Source organism: Trichosurus vulpecula, chromosome 8, assembly GCF_011100635.1.
Source record: "Trichosurus vulpecula isolate mTriVul1 chromosome 8, mTriVul1.pri, whole genome shotgun sequence".
NCBI classification, from domain to species: domain Eukaryota; kingdom Metazoa; phylum Chordata; class Mammalia; order Diprotodontia; family Phalangeridae; genus Trichosurus; species Trichosurus vulpecula.
In genome coordinates, this window is record NC_050580.1 from 89,722,635 (window position 1) to 89,745,036 (window position 22,402).

Genomic DNA, 22,402 nt, shown 5'->3' on the forward strand with positions numbered 1-22,402 from the left:
ACTTACCTGCCATGGTGTACTGTTTGGGTTTTTTTTTGATTGAACCAGTTAAGATTTTCTGAAGTTGTGGAATATGTAACCTTAAGAAGAATAGGTTTTAAAAAATCGAGGAATTAATATTGACATCTGCTTTGCAAAGGCAATCTATATCATAAATCATCATCGCATCATTATCATCTCAAACTAATATGATCCCATAATAATAATAGATGGCATTTAACGTTAATAATACTTACATTAATGTGACTTATTTGCAAAATGCTTTTCTTACAACAACCCTTTGAGATAGGTAGCTATAACTACTCTTTCCATATTACAGAGAAAATTTAAGGATAGGGAGGATAAGTCACTTGCCTGGTCATACAGCTTGTAAGTGCCAAGCTGGGATTTGGTCTTAGGTCTCTTGTCTGCAGAGAACTGTGTTCATTGTGGTTTACAGAGCTCTTAACAGACATCATCTCATTTGAGCCTCACATTAACTCTTTGAGGTAAATAGTATGTTATTGTTGCTTTACAGACAAGGACACTGAGGGCTAAGTGACTTGCCCTAGAGTATCTAGCTAGTAAATGTCAGAGGCAGGATTTAAGCCCCACCCTCTATATTGGGTACAAGTGCCCCCACCCCCAGGGGTGGGCATCTATCATCAAAGCACAAGTTCCCGTGTAACATCTTCTCATGTTTTTCACATTTGAGAGAGTTTGTTAACTTTGCCAAGATCATATCCTCTCTCGTTTTGAAAGCTGATGTGGAAAAGACCTCAACGTCTTTGTCTGTGTCTTCCATATATGAAAGCCACTGCAGACAGCAGATTGCCATTTTACTTAGCTGGTAACTCATTCTATGAAGTGGTACCAGATAACCTACCAATATTTCTCATCTAATATGAACTGTGTTATGTGTTGGTCATCTGCCACCATTATCATCATGCTGAGTGAGTTAGAAGTTGAGAAAAATATAATGATATTCAAATCATATCTACCCACTCCAAACACCTCTTAGGAAAATAGAACTAGTAGAGACAGCCAAACAACCAGTATTAATGAACACCTTGGAAGATTTACTTAACTAAGTCTGGCTGTGTCACAGGGCTATGTCATATCCCTGAAATTCATGGATGGAAATTAGAATGAGAGCCAGTGACAGACTGGAATGGTGTTAATGTGTTGTCCTTTCCAAGCAAAGATGACACTCCTGATTTGCCATCTGTAGGTTTCGGCCTTTGAGGTATTTTCTTACCAGTGCCAACTGCACTCTCATTCAGTTCACCTTGTAGTCAAGGTCACACGTTTTCAAGATAGCTGGCAATAATTAAAGGTGCAGTCTGTGACTACAGAACAGACCAGAGCTCACTGGAGAATCCAAGAATTAAACACATGACCCCACTGTTACTATAATCTAACCAACTGAGCTAGAGGGTCACGGTTACAACATGAGTTGTCATGTCTCCGGATCACAAAAACTGCAGGGGCATGATTTCTCGCTTGTGTTAGGGGTTTTGAAGAATCTAAGCTCTCAGGGTAAACTATTTTAGTGTCATGAAAAAGAAATAGGCTTTGTTTCTCATCCTTTACGTTTGGTAGGTACTAAGTGGTATTTAATCATAACCAACATGACAGATAGGCACGTAGGCATGTAAAAGCCTGGAGGAATAAAGGGAGAGAATGGACAGAAAGGATCTGGGTTCAGATTCCCAACCCTGCCGTTCACTAGCTCCAGGACCTTTTTCCACTCTATAAAGTGGGAGGTCTGGACTCACTTATCTTATAAGTGTCCTTTCTAAAACAACATGTATTGGTTAGTGGTCCCTAAAGGTCATCCAGCTCTTAATCCTATGATTAGGATCTATCTTATAATGCTTCCTGATTGGTACCCTGATTTTGCTGGCCAGCATTATGAACCATAAAAGCTTCACCCATAGGGAAAAGAAAGGGTCTATGAGGTTGTGATGAACCTCATACAGGGTATCCCTAAAGTCTGGATGCATAGGAAGATTGACAGCAATGTGGAGTTATTGCATTGTGTTCACTTGAATCTTGCAAAATGCATCAACCTTTGCATTGCAAATGATGGAAATCATATTGAAGATGCTATTTGTTAATATTCCGATTAAATAAAATGTTGTTGAAAATTTCATTTATTTCATTTCTTGAAAATATGCATTTTTGCCTATGTGTCCAGACTTTAGGAACACACTGTAGAATCCCACTGGGAGACCCATTTGGAAGATTTTTTTTTTTGCTATAACATTTGGAATTCACAGAGTTCTGAAATATCATGAAAAGTCTCTTATTCTGTCAAGAATTTTATATTAGAAAACAGTTGCCGGGAGACCTGATTCTTAAATATTGTGCTGGCTATACATATCTTTTCTTCTAAAATCTCAGTTTGCACTAGGCACCAACTTCTGCCTCCAATCCTTACTGAGCAACTCCATATTCTGTTCATTACCTTATACCCAGCTCACAGGCCCTCACTTCCCCATCTGATAGCAAAGTTACCTTGTCTTTTTAGGAGGTGAGGTGGAGGTGGTGATTATTAAAATTAATTTTTTAAAAAGTCAGGAAGGGTTCAAAGTCAAAGAGCAAGAAGAGCCATTTGTCAACTTATGACTTTCTGTGCCTCAGTCCCTCTGAGAAATTCTGATTTTCTGTCACCTCCCGGTTCTCCAGCTCCCCCTGACTTCTCCAGGCTCCATTTTTCACATTCAGTGGCAAAGCATGGATCCATTTACATGAAAGTCACCTTAGCTCTGAGGAAATACAATAGCTGATAAGAAATGAGTTTTCTCAACTTCTTCCCATGTTCCTCTCCACATATTAAAATGTGTGAATAAAAGCCAAGAGCCAACAGGGAGTAGTTGAATGTAATATATAGGTGAGTGATTAAGATGAAGAAAAAGTCATATTAACAACTGTTTTCACACATCCCTAGACTTACTAAAGGCAAGTCTGCCTCTTTTGGCTATGTTATCATTCATTGTGTATTGATATGGCTAGTGAACTAAGAAGTGGAGAATCTTAAAAATACTATTATTTGGGTGACATCAGTAGTCCAGGGCATCCTGGAAGACGGAACCTGTGTGAGCAACCACTGACACCACTCGTCTGCTCATTCAGTCTTTCTTGCTGGTATACCATTCGTGTTTGCCTCCATAAATGGGGATATCCCTTAAATCTCTGTCTTAGGCCATCTCTTTATATGTATTTATAAGAGATATATGTATCTCTTTATATGTATGTATCTATATCTATCTATCGACTATCTATCCACACCTATATCCCTATCACCTTTAGGAAAAATCTTTTTTAACTTTGTTTCTAAAGATCTACCAAAATCTTACTTCAACCTAATTTTCCAGCTTTATTTGATATTTTTATGTTCCCTATACTCTCCATTACAACAAAACCAAACTACTAGTGGCTCCTTAATATGCCATCTCCAGATCATCCCCCAAGCCTGGAATGAAATCTTTCCTCATCTTTGACATTCAGTTCTTTATCTTCCCAAACTCAGGTGTCACTTTGTGTGGTTAGCGTTCCCCAATCTTTTCAGTTGATCAGACTTTTTCCCTCCTTAACTTCTTCTAAAATGCTTTGTCTGATTTCTTCTTTGCCTCTCTAATACTCCTTCATATTCTAATTATCTGTATATGCAGCGTATCTTTCAAGTACAATATAAGCTGCTTGGGGGCAGAAATGGTTCATTTTTGGTCTTTGTATCCCCATCACCTGGCATAGTAAACATACTCAGATGGATCTGGGATCTCATTAATGTGAATTTAATGAGCTTAATGAGAAGTGGGCTGAATTGTTCCTTTCAATGCAGGGAATAGTCCATTCAGGCCTGATCACACTGTGAAACGTATGTCCCTATCTTCCCATAAGTTATCCACAGGGAATTCATTGAAAATTCTGAAGGCCTTCCTCACTGTCTTCTCATTGTGGGATAAAAGTGAGATACCCAGGCTGCTCAGCAGCAGTCCCTTACTTGTCATGTGGCAGAGAACAAAACCCAAAACCGAAATAATTTAGAAAAAAAAGTCATCAGGCAGAAAGGAGAGGAGAAAGGAGTGGCTCACCGCTCTCCCCCCATTGTCGGTAAGTTACATATTATATAGGATGAGAGAGAGAGAGAGGGAGAGTGGGGAGAGATGGGAGAGAGAGACAGAGAGAGAGAGAGAGAAACAGAGAGAGAGAGAGAGAGAGAGAGAGAGACAGAGAGAGACAGAGAGAGGAGAGAGACAGAGAGAGAGAGAGAGACAGAGAGAGAGGAAGGAAACAGTAGCTGATTGGCCAGAACAGAGGCAGTTTCCAGATAAGACATGTAGGTTGCTTGAGATGTATGGCAGGAGAAAACTCCTTGCATTAATCTTCAGATCTGAAAGGTTTCTGGTCAGCACAACCTAGATCCTGGGTTAAGCATTAAGTAAATCTGGTCTCTAAGCAATAGTTGTGGTTTCTCAGCCACTCAGGGTCAGATTCAAACAGTGCAATTACGTTTTCCCACACTCGTACCATTTGACTGACTCAGAATCTTCTTTGTTGATTGTTTGATGAGGGTTTTTTATTCCAATTCTTCCTTGTAATTCCTTGTTATATGTGGTAGTATTTGCCCACCTGCCATGTACCAATTCATTTCTCTCTGAGGGATACTCATTTTTAATTCACTCGGAGACCATATTGTTACAGGACTCACAGCCTCACTAACAATGGAATGTTAGCATTAAAATGTAAGCGTTTGTCAAGGAGAATCTGGGGTTATTAAAGGAGTTTTCCAATTTCCCAAAGAAAATCCCACCTGCCTTCCTTCCCCTGTTTAATTCTGGTTCCAGCTTATTGTCCATTGTCAACATCTGTCTGATATACAGCCTAGGGGATGTACATTATAGGCTGCGTAGCTCTGAATGTGGGCAATAGCCCTACTTCATAACTTGGTGTTTCTTGTGTGGATTGTTAGACCGCTCTTTTTAGCATGGTTACTGATCTCTTTCAGGAGGCTCTGCAGTGTTCTGGGCATTCATACAACCAGAAAAAGTCTTCATCATCAAGAAGCATCTGTAGGACCTTACCATCTATAGGAATTCTTGTTCTAACTGGACAGTGATGTCTTTCTTCCATGGTGTTTCAACAATCCAGCTAGCAGCTGCTATGGGGGGTGTAAAATCAATAACAACCAGCTCACAGAACGCTGCAAAAGCCCAGGTTCTTTTGATCTGCTTTACTAAGGAAAGCAACGTTAAGGGGTTAACAATCTTACTTTAATCCAGCATACAACTACCATTCACTTAGTTCAAGGGAAAAGGCCAGCACCCTGAACTTCAGAGCAAATACAAAGAAATTAAAAACATCGACAGACAGACCAAATACAATTCATAGTTACCAATGTCTGAGTTCAGGCCAGGAGCTCATAACAAGGGCTGGCCCAGAGTCATGCACGCCACCACGGCTGTGGGTCAAAGCTCCAAAAAAGAGAAAGCCAACCCCTGGTTTTATATCTTTTTCAGGGTCAAGGGTGAGTCACACATACGACTCACCCATATGACCTAAAATCGTCACAAAGAGGCGACTTAAACCCACGTGGTCTAAAAGCCTCTGATGTCACAAACATGTCACTCAAACCCATGTAAACTAGGCTTTCCCTAGTTTACATGGCAAGGAGGTCATCAAGGACTCCTAATTTAATCAAGGAAATAAAGGCCAAACTCTTCAAGGGCACTGGGTTGAACTAAGTGCTAAGAGCTCATTTTGATTGCCAACACACACGGCCATGGAGGCAAGCAGATGTTTTTCAGTTTTATGCCTTGCCTAATATTAATGATCAGAGGATCATCAAACAAGGCTACCTTTGTTTTAAGATTTTTGCATAACTGTACTGCAGAATAGTTTGCATGGCAGATGCTTTGTTGGAAGACAGCCTGTAAAGCAGTGCTTTCCTCTAGCGAGATAAAAGCTTTTTTAGAATCAACAAACGGTGAATACGGTTGGATTTCATATCCTAGACATCTCTCAATTGGCTGAGTGATGGTGAAGATGAGTTCATCTGTTGAATATAGCTTATGAAAACCTGTCTCTTTACTAACATTCTCATCAAGAATAAAAACCATACATAATGCTTTAAAGTTTGCTAAGTGCTTTGCAAATCTTATCTTATATTATGCTCAAAACAAGACTGGCAAGTAAGGCACTCATTACTCTCATTTACAGATAAGTAACTGAGGCAGACAGAGGTTAAATGACTTGCCCAGGGTCATACAGCTAGTGTCCGATGCAGGATTTGAACTCAGGTCTTTTTGACCCCAAGGACAAAACTCTATACATGTGTATAACATTTTCAAAAAAAAATTTATATGGATGGTAAAGTAAGCATATAGTTATCCTCAGGCACTAGTTTTGGGGGGGAGATAATGATAAGATCCTTCCACATCCTAGGTACTTTCCCCATCCTCAGATTCCTTTTAAATGGGTCCTTTAACACCTTTACAATCATGTCACCTCAGGAATGGATCTATCTTCTCCATTGATGCTTGAAGTAATTCAGTTGCTTTTCTCATCTTTAGTGACACTTCCACCTCCACTAAAAGTAATTCAGGACTGTGATATTCGGGTTTCTGTGGTAGATGCACTGTCTTCCACGGTGAAAATAATATGTTATAGAAATCTTTGCATAGTCTTTCCATTCATCTTTTGTTTTTGTTCTCCTGCTTTCACCCTTGAATACTTTTGGGATGACATTCCTTGGTTGAATCTCTAGACATACTTTCTTTAAACTGCCTTTTATCCCCTTATACTTCTTTTAATTTTGTGAGTTGATACACTCCACAATCTTCCATGATCCTCCCTAAGATTTTATAAATAAGCTTATCATCTAAAAGTGTCATTTCTCTCTCTGTGTTAAGGAAATCAAGTGTTTGAAGATTAAGGTGATATGGAGGATCTTTTGGTCTCCTCGCCATGGCAATTAATTTCTACTGGTTAATCGTTTGTATGAAATTACTGTCGTTAGTGACTGGGTTATTTCCTCTCTCATTTCCCATTTTTAATCAACAACTAACTTAATCATTTGGTTTGGGGTGATTTTAATCACGTGTAATAAATTTTCCTAATTTTTATACTTATAGCTTTGTTCTAATTCTGTTCTTTAACACCATACATTTAGGATTGACTCCCACATCAGTAACACATCATTTCAAATATGTGATCACTTTCCTCTTTTGACAGGCTGACAGACAGAACTAGAAGGGGCCTGGGAGGATGTCTAATCCAACTTGATTATTTTATAAAGGAAGAAAATGAGGCCCAAAGGGGTTAAATGACTTGCCCAAGGTCACACAGGTACCAAGTAAAACAGTCAAGGTTTTAATTCAGGTCCTTTGACTCAAAACCCAGTGTATTTCCCATTACAAAACTGTGTCCATGATGTCCAGCACATTCTGATTCTTTTCTCAAAGTTTTTGGGATATGTAGGTGTGAAACCTCCACAGTCTACAAGTCTTTGATCTCTCTCATTCCTTATTCTTAAATCACATTTTCCAACATATTTTAGTCATCCTCCCCTATTCCCACCAAGCATTTGTTGATTTAACTGGGAGGATCTAACTGAGTTCCATGTAGAATTTCTCTTCCTCTACATCCTCTGTGGCTTTTTTGGTGAACAGACTTCAGTTATTTTAATGGCAGTCTTCTGGCAATTATTCATCAAGGCAAGATGACCAAATGCCCCTGAAATGTTGTTTCTTTGTGCCTTTGGGTGTGCTCCACCAATGAACTCCACTAATTCTTTCGTTTACCTCTCCAAGGAGAACCTATGCACCAACCTTCCATCTAGTTGTAACTTTTTGTTATCATTTCGTTGGTTTCAATTACAGTGAGAATGTCAAGATTTCTATGATTCAGTCCTTCCAGTGGGGTGTCTACTCACACTGGTGAATAAACAAGCAGCTCTCATTTAGAGTACTAATAACTAAGTCAAAGTTTTTAGAAGGTCTATAACTGGTGTGAATTTTAGTGTCCCCTGCCCCTTGTCTGCCACACTGTCATGTAGAGTTAGGTGGGGGGGGGGATGAAGTTACAGAAGACTAAGGACATAACAACAACAAAAATGACAACAATAAACTCCTCTATCTTCAGTTGAATAGTCTAACAATTAGACCAAGCTACCTAATAATATAGTTTATAGAAGTGAGATTTTCTGTGGACATGTATCTTTACATTCTCTCTACCTGTCAATTATCTTCAGCTCATTGTCGATATCTACTCCTGTTGCTCTAGACAATTGGGAGAGCCCCAGGAGGTCTCCTAGGTAAGGCTCTCTTGGGAAGCGCCAACGATCATTTACTCCAGAGATTCTACGGTCCAACCTTGGTGGATTCTGAGTTGAGTAACCAAAGAAAGAAACAGAAAATCTTGTTAGCTCTCTCTCATTGTTTGGGGTTTCTGACTCGTTTCTGTTGTTGTTAAATATTAATTCTTACAAGTATTTATCTCTTGAAAATAAAGGCTTTCTTAAAAAATAGGTGCCCATCAAGTGGGGCAACAAATTGGCCAAATTGTGGTACGTGGATGTGATGAAATACTACTGTACCTTACCAAAAGATGGCTATGGAAAATTTAGAAGAACATGGGAAAACAAATGAACTTATATGGAATAGAATAAGGAAAACCAGGGGAATAATATACACAATGACTAAAATGATACACACAAAAAACCCCAACAAAATGAAATGTAATAGCATATAACTACAATGACTAAATTTGATCCCACAGGAGAGTTGAGAAAATTTATCTACCTCACTTCATTGCAGAAGTGAGAGACTACTGTTAGACATGATTGATGCATGGTTGTTTTTTTTCTGAGCTTTTTTTCTTTTCTTTCTGTTTCTTTTTTAATTGTTAAAAAAGGCAGAACTAGCCAAATGGAAAAGGAGGTCCAAAAGACCACTGAAGAAAATACTACTTTAAAAATTAGATTGGAGCAAGTGGAAGCTAGTGACTTTATGAGAAAGCATGATATTATAAAACAGAACCAAAGGAATGAAAAAATGGAAGATAATGTGAAATATCTTTTTGGAAAAACCACTGACCTGGAAAATAGATCCAGGAGAGATAATTTAATTGTTAAAAGAGAAGGCTTACAGGGTAAGGTGGTAGGAATATATTTGGAAAAGAATGTGATATGAAGACAAAAAATACCTATCTAAAAAACTTTTAACTCGTAAAGAAGAAAAGAATACCATGTAATTTTTACCTTAAAATAAATGGCAAATTACCTTTTTAAAAAAAGTAAAGGCTTTGTAGTCAGAGGACAGATGCCTTTAAGCCCCAAAGTAACTTGGATCCCATAATCTAAGATAAGAGCATCTTTAGGTAAAAGGTCAGGAAGAGGATAGCTACACAAGCTAGAAAAGACATATATTTTTAGTAGTTTATAAAAATTCACTCTCTAAAGATGAGATTGTCTAGAAAACACTGTGAGAAGTAACTATCTTTGAGTAGGACTTGAAGACAACTTCCTGGTGAGATTTGGACCCAACTATTCCTTCTGCAAATCACAGATTTTCTGGGTCACAATTTTCTGGGTTTTTCTAGGACACTAATCTAGTTGCTTTTTAATTTTTTTTGACTGGGGAAAAGAGGCCATTCTCTGCCTCATTCCTTACCTAGCCTTAATCACTGAACAGGTGTTGCCTCAGTCAAACTCAGACCCATTAAAGATCTTAGCTTAAAAAGGCCAAGGTCCCCCACTGCATCCAGGGCCATCTCCAGTCATCCTGATGAATATCTGGCCACTGGACCCAGATGGCTCTGGAGGAGAACGTGAGGCTGGTGACTTTGCACAGCCCTCCCCCACTTAAATCCAATTCACTTGTATGTCATGGCATCACCTCCCTGATATCACAGTCCTCTTCAAGAATGAAGGACCAGAAACAACAACAGTCTACGTACCTGGCTCAACATTTTCTTCACTGATGTGATTTTCTCAAAATGTTATGAAAGAGTCTGGACAAGCACCTGAAAGATGGAAGAGAGGCAAAGATGATGCAAATTTCCCAAGGCTTTCTTTGTGTGGATTCTGTTTTCCTGTGAATTCTCTCCCAGAGCAAATTAGAGATATATCTATATTAACCGTTCCAAGTAAAATGATAAGAATAACTAAGATCAAATGCATGTTTCTAGCAGAGGTACACTTCTCTTTGGCCATTCTTCTTTGCTGGGCTATGGCCGTCATTTAACAATTTAAGAGCAACATGCTTTAATTCCACTCAGGAGTCAGTAGAGACGGGGCCATAAGCAACCACAAACTCTAGGCTAGGTGGTCCTCACTACGTTCTCTCTCATCAAGCAGAAGACTTGTTGATAGGAAACTTTGTAGAATCAACAGTTATCTTGCAAGTGGAGCTTTAGGAGATGAACCCTAAGAGGTTTCATACTATGCATCTGGTAACTCCACTCTTTTTGTCTACTAATAAGCCCTGGGACATAGTTACTCATTGAATGACACTGCTTACCCATTCTTATACTCTTCCCTCACCCCTCAGCTAAACCTGTGGGACTGGAAAAGGGTCCTTCTCTTCTTCCTTGCTCTGAAAAGAGCACTTAACTCTTCTTTTAGGGCATCTCCCTACAGGAAAATGTGCATTTCAGTGTATGTGAAAATAACACTGTGTTTGAGTAAGTCAATTAACTTCTCCGGGTCTCAGGTTTTTTTAATCTGTTAAATGAGGGGGGGGGGTTGCTCTAGAATAGAAAATTTTAAATTAAATTAAAATTAAAATTTTAAAAAAAGTTTTGATCACTGTATTTCAATGTCATTGGTTTCTTTTGTAATTTTATTTTTTTATTTCATGAATTTAAAAACATTATGAGCCAGGGATTCATAGGCTTCTCACCAGACTGACTACCAATGGGGTCTACAACATTAAGATGTAAGAGTATCCCATGTGGCTCTATATTCTGGGAAGCATATAAATTACAAAGAACTATATCCAAATATGCAGGTCAGCTAGGACTTTCTCTTTCTCAATCCTCCTCCCTTGCTAAAGGACCTCCCTTTCTTGCACATCTTAGGAGGCCAGCCCTGTCCTCCTTTTTGGACTGGGTGATAAAACAAGCTGTAGGTCTTACCGGTATAGATGTAGTTTCACCAGGATGTTGGGTATCCTGCACCTCTTAGAATTGATTTCCTGAGGTCTTCTGAAGCAAGAAATAATGATGACAACACACTCTTACATAGCACTTAACAGTAGTGTCAGACTTAAAAAGAAACTGATCCCCACAAGCCTCTTATTGACTTGGGTTTTTGTTTTTTATTTTTGGGGGGGTCAGTCAGGGTTAAGTGACATGCCCAGAATCACACAGTAAGTGTCTGAGGCCAGATCTGAACTCAGGTCCTCCTGACTCTGGGGCCAGTGCTCTATCCATTGTGCCACCTAGCTGCCCCTCTCTTATTGACTTAGAAAACCACAAATTAACATTATCTATGTTGTATTGGATATTTTGTGAAACATTTCCCAATTACATTTTAATCTGGTTCTCTCCCTCTATGGAGTTCTGTGGCTGGTGGGCTGCAGATCTGAGATTTGCTTTAAGGTTTACAAAACACTAATCACAAAAACGCAAGGAGGTAAGTGTGGCAAACATTATTCCCATTTTACAGATAAGGAAGCTGAAGCATAGAGAGGTTGCGATTTGCCTATGGTCAGAACTCTAGGGAAATATGGACATGGGGAGAAGGAAAGGAGAAAAGAGGGGTCAAGTGACTTGACTCAAGTCACACAGGTAGCCAGCATCAGAGCTGGCATTTGAGCCCAGTTCCATATGACCCCAAGTCCAGAATACTTTCCTTTCTTCTGGGCTACACTGCCTCCTCGTATTAGAAAAGGTCAATGGTTCATTGCTTCTACTTTGCCTTCTCTTTCTATTAATCTTCCAAAGATGCCAGTTTCACTTTAAAATATAATTTTAATAAGCCTGCCCGTGTCTGGTTTGAGAATCAGTGATGGAGAATAACGTTTAGAGGTCCAGAGTATTTTTCTGCCATTCTGACTGTTCTGATTTTCTCTGAAATGGAATAACACCACCAAGTGAGACTTACCACTGGCAAGCTCTAGAATTCTTGGGGCTGAGGTCAATGGACTGGGGTAAAAGCAGAAGCTGTCATAGTGTTGGTATTTAAAGATGTGCTTTCAGAGGTGCTGGATCTTAGGCAAAGGATGGTCCACCTTCCGAGTCTGTTTTTCGCATCAGGCTCATGACAACCAGAGGGCCCTTTGTTGTTTGCCCCCTTCAGTTTCTTGAAGGTGAGAGCTAGTCTCCCTGGTTCCCCTGGAGGCAGTTGTGGTCTCCCTGGAGACAGTAGAGAAGGTTCCAACCAGTTCCTGTCCTGGGTTCAGGTGAGACTGGCTTCCTAAGCTCACTAACACAGCAGCCCCCTGGAATGAGTCATAGACTCCTGGGAGAAGTGACCTAAGATGACATCGTGGCCTGTGACAAGGGGATGCTTCCTATAAAGACTGCTAACATGGGAGCTCCCCCTCAGGTATCCATCCTGACAACAGCCAGATGAGGCTGAATGACATCTCCTATCCCAATCTACATTCTGAGATACTACCTGTGACACAGAGAGCAGCTCTTAGGGGGACTAAATGGAGAAATTTTAACTCTCCTGCCATAAAAAGAACACATTGACAATAACATATTCAAAAGGTACTTTCCAGCTTACAAAGCCCCTTCTAAGGCAATCTAATCTAAGAAGCATTTTTTAAAAGCACCTACTATGTTACTTGACGGCAGGGTCTATTTCATTGTTGTCTTTGTACACCTAACACCCACAACAGTGCTTGGCACATAGTAGGTGCTAAATAAATGCTCATTGATTGATTGATTGGTTGCAAAGCACTGGGATGTGAACAACTGCACAGAGTAGGTGGTACAAGTATTACTGTTATCTCCATTTTGGTGGGTTGGTTGGTTGTTGTCCTTCGTTCCCAAAGAGGACCAAAATGACATCACTATGCTAGAGTCAAGTTTCCATGTGTCCGGCTATGGCTGATCAGACCAATATGAGCTCAGAATGCTCTACCACAGCTCAGGCACAAATAGTCTGTGTGAACATTTGGGGTGGATACTCTAAATGTGCACATCCTGCATTTCCTTTGAGCTGTTTCAATTCTGTTTTGCTCATAGAGCACAGCACCTTCTCTGACGTGGGGATGCCAAGCTGAGCAGTCTTGTGCCAGAGTCTCCCATGTCACACAGTCAATTCCAAAGTTCTTAAGAGAGACCTTGAGAGGGTCCTTGTAGCGCTTCTTCTGACCACCCTGTGTGAGTTCTCCACAGGTAACTGAAGTTCAGGGAGATTAAGGTTGGTGGTGCAGTGCATAGAGGGCTGAGCCTGGGATCAGGAAAACCTGAGTTCAAATTAGCTTCAGATGATTGTTAGCCATGTGACCCTGGGCAAGTCACTTAACCTCTGCCTGCCTTGGTTTCCTCAAGTGAAAATGAGGACAGTAATAGCACCAGCCTCCCCGGGTTGTTGTAAGGATCAAACGAGATAATATTTGTAAGGCAACTTAGCCCAGTGACTGACGCTGAGTAAATATTTAATAAATGCTTGTTTCCTTAAATGACTTATCTATGGTCACACAGATAATAAAATTTATAGTTTCATAGATTTAGATCTCGAAGATGATCTAATCTAACCCATTTTCCTCATTCCCCACAGACACCCCCCTCATATTAATGAGCAACTGAGGTGAAATGGGTGAAGGGATTTAAGTCAGAGTGTACAGGTGTTAAAAGGCAGAACCAGGCTTAGAACCCAGGTTTCCTGACTCCAAGACCAATATTTTCCATGATACCAAATTGTTTTCCAATAGAAAGAGTGGGACGTCAAGGAGAAGCCAGCCTAGGAGATTAACAGGAAAAAGCAAACAAGCCTGCAAGCCTTGATCTCATATAACTACAAGGATGAATCAAGGAAAGGTTTTAGATGAGAGAGGAGAAAATCAGGAAAATGAGGCCTATTAGACATTTTGAAACTGATGTCCTGTAGATATCTCAAACTCAACATGTCCCAAACTGAACTCATTTCTCTTTCTCCCCAAATCTTCCTTTCTTCTTGACTTTCCTGTTACTCTCAAGGGGACTGCCATGCTCCCAGTCTCACAAATTAGGGGTCATGCTCAAATCTTGAACTCTCCACATCCAATCTGTTCAATTCTACTTTCCCAACCTTTCCCAGACAGTCCCCTCTCTCCTCTGACACTGAACTCTGTACTACTTCTATAGCCTTCCCTTTGGTCTCCTTGCCTTGCCACTCCCTAATCCAATCCACCTTTAACTCAGCTATCAAAATGATCCTTCTAAAGTGCAGGTCTGATGCTTCTCAGTTAGCTATTCAGTAAACTCCAATGGCTCCCCAGTGACCTCCAGAATCAGACAGAAAATATTCTGTTTGACTTCTAAAGTCCTTCATAACCTGGGTGCTTCCTACTCCCTTCCTTTTGTTGTGGTTCAGTTGTCTTCATTCATGTCCCTCTTTGTGACCCTATTTGGGGCTTTCTTGGGAAAGTTACTGAAGTGGTTTGCCATTTCCTTCTCTAGCTCATTTTATAGATGAGGAAACTGAGGCAAACAAGTTTAAGTGACTTGCCCAGGATCATATAACTAGTAAATGTCTGAGACCAGATTTGAACTTGGGAAGATGAGTTTGCACCACCTAACTTCCCAGTCCATTCCTTAATTTAAAAATTTTTTAAACTTCTAAATCAAATTTTAAAATTTCAATTGAAAACTTTAATTGAAAATTTTTAAATTAAAATTTAATTTAAATTCTGAAAATTTTACATTAAATGTAAAATTATAATATAATTTTAAAAAATTTAAATTTTAATTCAAAACATCAAAACTGAAATAATTTTAAAATTTAAATTAGTTTTAAAATTAAATTTAAATTTTTAAAATTTAACTTAAATTTTTAATTAAAAATTTTGAAGTCCTTTCCAGTCTTCTTACACCTTATTCCCCTTTACATACTCTGTGATCCAGAGACATTGGCCTCCTTGCTGTTCCTCACAGAAGATAACTCTGAATTTTTACTACCTGTCTTCCATTCCTGGAATGTTCTCCTTCCTTACCTCCACCCTGTGATTTCTCTGGCTTCCTTCAGTTCTCAGTTAAAATCTCATCATCTGCAAGAAATCTTTCCTGATCCCCTTTAACACTAGTGCCTGCCCTTTACGATTATCTCCTATTTATTCTGTATGTTTACATGCTGTTTACATGTTGTTCCTCCCATTAGACTACAAGTCTCCTGAGGGCAGCAATGGGTGTTGCCTTTGTATCCCTAGAATTTAGCACAGTACTTGGCACACAGCAGCACTCAATATGTGTGGTTGACTTGGTTACCTGCTAGTACCTTAGTATACAGGACCAACATTAACTAATTATCTTTGTTATTTTAAATCCTGTATGTTTTCCTGTTGTGCTTTTCTAAAAAATATTAATGAATGGTTTCTATCCACTCTCCTGAGGACCAAGAACTGGTCTTAGAGGCAGAAACTTGGATGGAAAGCAGGGCCAGAAGAATGCTGAGGTATAATTCAACCTTTCCCACAACTTGGTCTGGGAAACCAAAGACCAGGGATGGAGAGGGAGAAGTACCACAGAATAAATGAATCGTAAGACAGATAACCTGAGGACCTGATACATGTTGAACACAATAGCACCCCCTGCTGGCCACTATATGAGAGAACAGAAATAATTCATAAGGCTGTAGAGTTTTAAAGATGAAATGGATTGTAGAGATTATGGAGCAACACTATCCCCTCAGTTTCATAGAAGAGGAAAAAGAAGCCCGGGGAGGGGGGGGGGTCAGGAATCCTTAATTACAATTCTTTTACACTGTCAGGACTTGACTCTCTAATAATTTAACTTGCGCTGGTAGTGGCCAGAATTACGAGGCAAAATCAGGTCTCCTGACCCTTGGATTAGCAGTCTGAATCACATGATCCAGGGCTCAGCACACAGTAGGCTTTCAGTAAGTATCTGTTGAATATGAAATGCTTGTTGAATGAATGAGTCACCTTTATCTCCACAGCTTCAGGGGTCTCTGGCAGAGTTCTTAAGTTGTACTGCAAGGTGTCAAGCTCAAAACCAGGCCATTGCTGGGGAGGTCTGTCCATGAGCAACAGGCCAACTGGGGTGGGGGGCTGTCAAAGGAGAGTGGAAAATCACAGCAAGATAATACAAGACAGAGTTGCCAGGGTGAATGAAATGTGGCTGCAGGTATAATGGAACCATGGCCCTGTAGGTCTGTTTGCTCACTGAACCACATTATAAGAGCTGCTCTGAAGAATGTGCTTTGCCTAAGCTCCCTTACAAGTCTGGGAATGACCCACATTTCCAATGGCTGGGCCCCTACAAATCTGTATATTAGGCTGGGGTGCCCAATCATTTCCTTTTTGGGAGAGGGGGAAAAGAGGGTTGCTTTTTCTTATTTTAAAATAATATTTTCTATTATTAACTTAATAAACATCAACAAACATGAACACTTCATATACAAAGAAAAACAAAAAGAAAAGGAATTAGATATGAAATTGTCAACTTCTGTTATATATATAGTTTGGTTTTTCTCTACTATATTCAGTTTTTAAAAATTCAAATATAACATGGTATTTCTGACACTGCCTGCTTGTATATCCTTCTGTTCCCTTCAGTTTATTTTTAAATAAACAGGGGTGAAGGAAGAGAAGGGGGAAAGCATTTATTAGGCACCTATTATGTGTGAGTCACTATGCTAAGTGCTTTATAAATGTTATCTCATTTGAGCCGCACAACCACTCTGGAGGCAGGTGCTTTATTATCCCCATTTTGCAGTTGAGCAAACTGAGTCAAATAGAGATTAAATGGCTCACCCAGGGTCACACAGCTAGTAAGCATATGAAGCTAGATTTGAACACAAATCTTCCTGACTCCAGGCCCAGCAGCCTATCCACTGAATCCTCTAGTTGCCATGGACAATTCCACTGCTGCCAATGACAGCACCACTGAGGTCATCTTTTCCTCTTTTCTTCCTTTTTTAGGATCATTAGTACTACCTCACCTCCGAACTCTCCTTCATTCGCCTTCCTCCACAGCACGTATGCACAAGGAAGTATGTCCCCTGGACTCATGGCATGGCATCATGGAAAGAACACTGGACTAGGCATCAGAAGACTCGGCTTCTAGTATCGTTTTGTAATGAAGAGAAATGCGTGATGTTGGGCAAGCCCTTCGGGGATTGGACAAGATGATCTCTGAGCTCTCACACACCTCACATTCTGTGCCTCTTGCCCTAATTCTTTCTTAACCTTGACCCCTACATACCGTACTTCTCAACCTTTTCTCTTGTGTTTCAACCATTCATCTCAACTATCTCCACCTGTGCGTAGCATGAGTCTTTCCCACCACTCACTGAAGCCCTTCTTTCCTGGGAAACTCATTGATATTCTGCCTAGTACGCCAAGGGTCATAGGCTCAAGGCCTCATAGATTTAGAGTTGGGAGGTATCTTAGAGGTCATTTAGTCCACTACCTTCATTTTTACAGATGAGGAAACTGAGGCCCAGAGAGATTAAATGAGTTGTCCAAGGTCACGTAGCTATTGGCTGCTGCTGCTGCTGCTACTAGTAGTAAGAAAATCAAATTAATTTCATTTTGTAATTGATTCTATTCTGTACCAAACACCATTTTATATAACTGCTAAGTCACATTTCTTTGTCTCTGAGTTAAGTTTAGAAATCCCTAAGTTCGGTCTTCCTGTAGATCCCTGTTCTATCTTTACGTCAAGGAGACTTGTTATCTCTGTACCACTAGCTGTCCTAGCTAGCTGTCTTTGATACAGGTGGACACAATCAATCAGCTTTCCCTAGCAACAAGGAAGAAAATCTCATCCCTCCCGCCAACAGAAATCAGAGGACTTAATCCTGCATCCTGCATATCTGCTCTTCAATTTTTATCCACTTTCCTTAAACCATGAAGCCTTGTAAACCCCACCTCAGAGTCTTTTGGCTTGTGGAGGAGCTATAGATCCCCCCCCCCTTTTTTGCAGGGAGGAAGGCAGGGCAATTGGGGTTAAGTGACTTGCCCAAGGTCACACAGCTAGTAAGTGTGTCAAGTGTCTGAGGTCACATTTGAACTCAGGTCCTCCTGACTCCAGGGCCAGTGCTCTACTCACTTTGCCACCTAGTTGCCCCTATAGACTCCTTTTCATTGGTAACATGAACATGTTTTGAACTTTGTTGCCTCAGTTTACCTAAATTTCAATTGCGATAGTAGCCAACATTTTTCGAGCTCTTTAAGGTTTGCAAAATGCTTTATAGACATTATTTCAGTTGATCTTCTCAACAACCCTGTGAGGTAGGTGTTATTATTAGCCACGTGAGGTAGGTGCTTTTACAGATGAGGAAACTGAGGCTGGGAGAAGGTTAAGTGACTCACCCACAGTCAGGCAGCTAGTAAGTGTCGGAGGCAGGATTTGAATTCAGGTCTTTAAAGGTGGAATCTGAATCTAGGTCCTCTGATACCACGTCTAGAGTTCTTTCTACTATACCATAGATTTAGAGCTTTAAGAAACCTAAAGGCCATCGAGTCCAATGAACTCATTTTACAGATAAGGAAACTGAGGCACAGAACATGTAAGTGACCTTCTTAGGGTCACAGAACTACTATTTCAGACAGCATGGGAACTTGCTTCTTCCTGACTCCATATATTTAACATCCTGTCCATTATGCCAGTGAGCAGGCCACCCTGGGGATGCCTTACTGTCCAAGTAGCCCCCAAATATAATATTTCTATTTGACCACACTTCTGCACTAGGAAACCACTGTTAAAAAAATGTGGAAAGGCCAACTGGTGCAATTGGCTATGCTTGGGAACATGGTATTTTAGGCAGAAAAGCCCACTAACATCACTGCTTAGAGTTAATTCTCATGTCTTGCCCTGTGTTGATAAGCTAAACAAGGCAAGAAATTTCATAGTCTAGGGACTTACTTGAGCCTAAAGGTTAATGGCAAGATCACTCACTAATTTAGCTCGTTAAGGAATAGATGTAAAAATGCATTGTGATTATCTTTTTTTAAATCACATTTCCTGCTATTTCGAAGTCCAGGCGTATTTGTTCTTTCCTTTCCATATCTGAGTGACTGGAGAGAATAAAATGTGTCCCCCCCGTGGGATATGCAGAGTAATGGGTGGGAGAAGGAAGGAGGAAAGAGATCTGACAAAGTAAAGGAAGGGAGGGGCTAAGAAAGTGTTGGCAACCAAGGGGCAAGAAGAGGCCTCGAGTGAGAGATGCTCTGCCCTCATGTAGGACTGGGGCAATGTCAGTGATTGACAGGCTCTAGAAAAGTGGCCGTGCTGGCCTGAGCAAGTGGGGATGGAGAAAGTCAAGCCAACAGATGACAGCTGTATTCCTGCGCTTCCATTTATGGTAAGCACAGATAGCGCTTTATGGGAGAGGGCATCTTCTTAGGGAAGCCCCATGGTTTCCCATTCCAAAATCTGTTTCATTTCCTTTCTTCCAATAAAGTTTTATTACTAGTTACTCTGAACTGCTTGTAATACTAGTTGTTTGTATACTAGTTACTATGAATTAGCTAGGGGCAGCTAGGTGGCACAGTGGATATAGTGCCAGGCTTGGAGTCAGGAAAACTCATCTTCCTGAATTCAAATCTGGCCTCAGACACTTACTAGCTGTGTGACCCTGGGCAAGTCACTTCACCCTGTTTGCCTCAGTTTCCTCATCTGTAAAATGACTCGAAGAAGGAAATGGCAAACTGCTCCAATATCTTTGTCAAGAAAACCTAAATGGAGTCACAACGAGTTGGACACAACTGAAAAATAACTGAACAATAAATGAACTGCTTAGCTACAAGCAGAGAATCAGCTTCAGGAAACTGGGTGGAAAATAGAGAGCAACATACATATGTTATTCCAGGTTCTGTGGAGTGGGAGAGGGACCGTGAACCAGAAGAGTAAGAAATGTCTTAAAGTACATCTGGACCCTTTGGGTGCTGCTCCTCTTACCTGAAGATTACCCTTTTATATTTCCTTGTGTAGCCCACGGAGTCTCTGGGAGTCCTCATCCCAAACTGCATTCCCGCTGGTGTGTCCCTGGAGTCGATCTGTAGAATGAACAAAACAAGGCTTGAAAAGTAGGAGTGGCCTGCCCAAAACACATTGCTAGGAAGCAGCAGATCTGAGATGCAAATCTAGGTCCTCTCTCTACAAATCCAGTGCCCTCCCCATTCCATCAGCTGCCTCCAGCTAAAGAGAAGTGAGAATTTGAAGTCATTACTGAAAGTCGCTAATGACCTTTTCCAAGACCTTCTATAATCTGACTCCTCATTGGAGGAATAAGAGTAAAAAAGAAAAGTATGGGAGGTGAAATATTTACATAAGCATGGTGTGATACAGGGTGTCCCAAAAGTCTAAGCGATTAAAGCTTAAGACTACACTAAGAAATATGGGACACCCTAAATAAAGTGAGCTAAGATTGGCTAGGAAGACACTCATTCTGAATGAAAGATCTGGAGGGAAATCAAATATTGCTATTTAACCTAGCTACTCAATTCAGAGCAACACAGATTGTACCTACTGTGTGCAGATAATACTGTGATAGGTGCTAAGGGAGTCACCAAAGTGACACAAGACAAGGCCCCTGCCCTCATAGAGCTTACACAATAGCAGGGAACCAAGACACAAACACAGATAATGTCAATAATGCTTGAGAAGTGCATTAGGAAAGGTGGAGTAAAAAAAAAAAGATGGTGTTTAAGTTGAGCTTTTAGAAGATGGGTGGGAATTCAGTAAGGTAAGCAAGGAGAGGGCTTTGACTAAGTGTAAGCCTATAGCAGCCCACTACGTGTAACACTCAAACCCATCCGGCTGGCTCCCGGTGCCATCTTGCCACCTGTCCTGATATTCTCCCACCCCAGCTTTCTACCTTTTGCATTGGGCACAGGGATCAAATCAAGTATCATCCCTTCTTGGAAGGGATTGTCACTCAACTTCCCTATGACTCTATTCACTATTCCAGGGGGCTCCCCAGACCTAAACCATCTTCCCTTTCCACCTCTTCTCTATAATGTTGTTTTCTGCTATTAGGGGAAAATATTCTCTCCTGACAGAGAGGTGATGGACTAAAAATGAAGAATGAACACCCATTTTTGGTCATGGCTAATACGGAAATTTATTTTCGGTTGACCATGTTGTTATATGCAGGGTTTGTTTTGTTACGTGAGGATTTGGTTTTTCTTTTTTCTTTTTTGGATGGAGGAAATGAGAGGGAGGAAAAAAATTCTTGATAACTGAAAAAATAAAATTTAATTTTAAAAAGAAAATAAGCTCTGTGTGGATACGACTGCCAAACGTAACATAGTGATGTCAAAAGAAGATGCAGTTTAGGGGGCTGGAGGAGGGGAGATAATGAACTCAGTTTTGGACATGTATTAATAATGGGTTCTACAGAACTGTACTTACCCAACTTGTTAGAGTCATTATCTCTTAATTTTGAGAAAAATATCTGAAAGGCCATAAAAGGAGGAAAACAGAGTGAGCAGAAACAGTTCTTACTCTTACAGGACATGTTCATGAAAACATAGCTTTACATCATAAAGAGGTGGGAGGAAGTTTACCTAGATTTTCAACACCATGTCAAAGATTCCTTTGGGACTAGGACAAGTGGGATGGTAACAAGATACTTGCAGGGGTTCATTTGTACAGAAAGAAGGGTACCCAGTTACTATGAGTCCTGGAGGTGAGGCCAAATCAAAGGTGCCAGGACAAACAAGAGGTGGGGGCAAAGTTGAGCATCTGAGTAGACAGACAGACAGACACCTCCAAGCCAGGCAGGGCATGAAGGCTGCTTGGTTGGTGTCAGGTCTGATCCAGGATAGAGGGCACAGTCAGGAATGAAGTCCAAGCATGCAGACAAAAACAAAGCTTAGAGTTCACAGTTCAGGCTGGTCACAGGGATATAGAGATAAGGGTAGGGATTTCACCTTTGATTTCATATGTACAGGAAACTCCCAGATGAAGAAACCCTTTACCAATTCAGTTCAGCACCTTCTTGGCAATTTAGTCTTAGAATGCTGCTCAGACTGGATTTGTCAAATGCACTGCCAAGTGGGCCTGAACTAAATTAAAATTACATTGAGAAATATTTAACAAAGTAAATAAAAATGCAATAAAATAGAGATAGTGTTATATTTTAAAATTAAGTCAATGTGGCCTATGGGGATCCTTATGTACAGATTAGTGGTCCCCATTTCTAATCGAATTTGACACCACTGATTGAGAATACTTGCCCAGGGTCATACACACAGCCAGTGTTTGTCAGAGATAGGATTGGAATACAGATCTC

The 22,402-nt window shown here is 40.4% G+C and overlaps 1 protein-coding gene across 1 annotated transcript in view; it reads right to left on the reverse strand.

Moving 5' to 3' along the window:
- BTBD16 (BTB domain containing 16) overlaps positions 1–21,537 on the reverse strand; it is a 104,581-nt gene extending 83,044 nt beyond the window's left edge. Inside the window, exons 1-4 of the mRNA XM_036736544.1 lie at positions 21,520–21,537; positions 20,065–20,162; positions 8,220–8,444; positions 7–80 (exon numbers count right to left, since the gene is read on the reverse strand). Coding sequence (XP_036592439.1) covers positions 7–80; positions 8,220–8,444; positions 20,065–20,162; positions 21,520–21,537 — 415 coding nt within the window. The remainder of the gene's footprint in view (positions 1–6; positions 81–8,219; positions 8,445–20,064; positions 20,163–21,519) is intronic.
- Between the last annotated feature and the right edge of the window lie 865 nt (positions 21,538–22,402).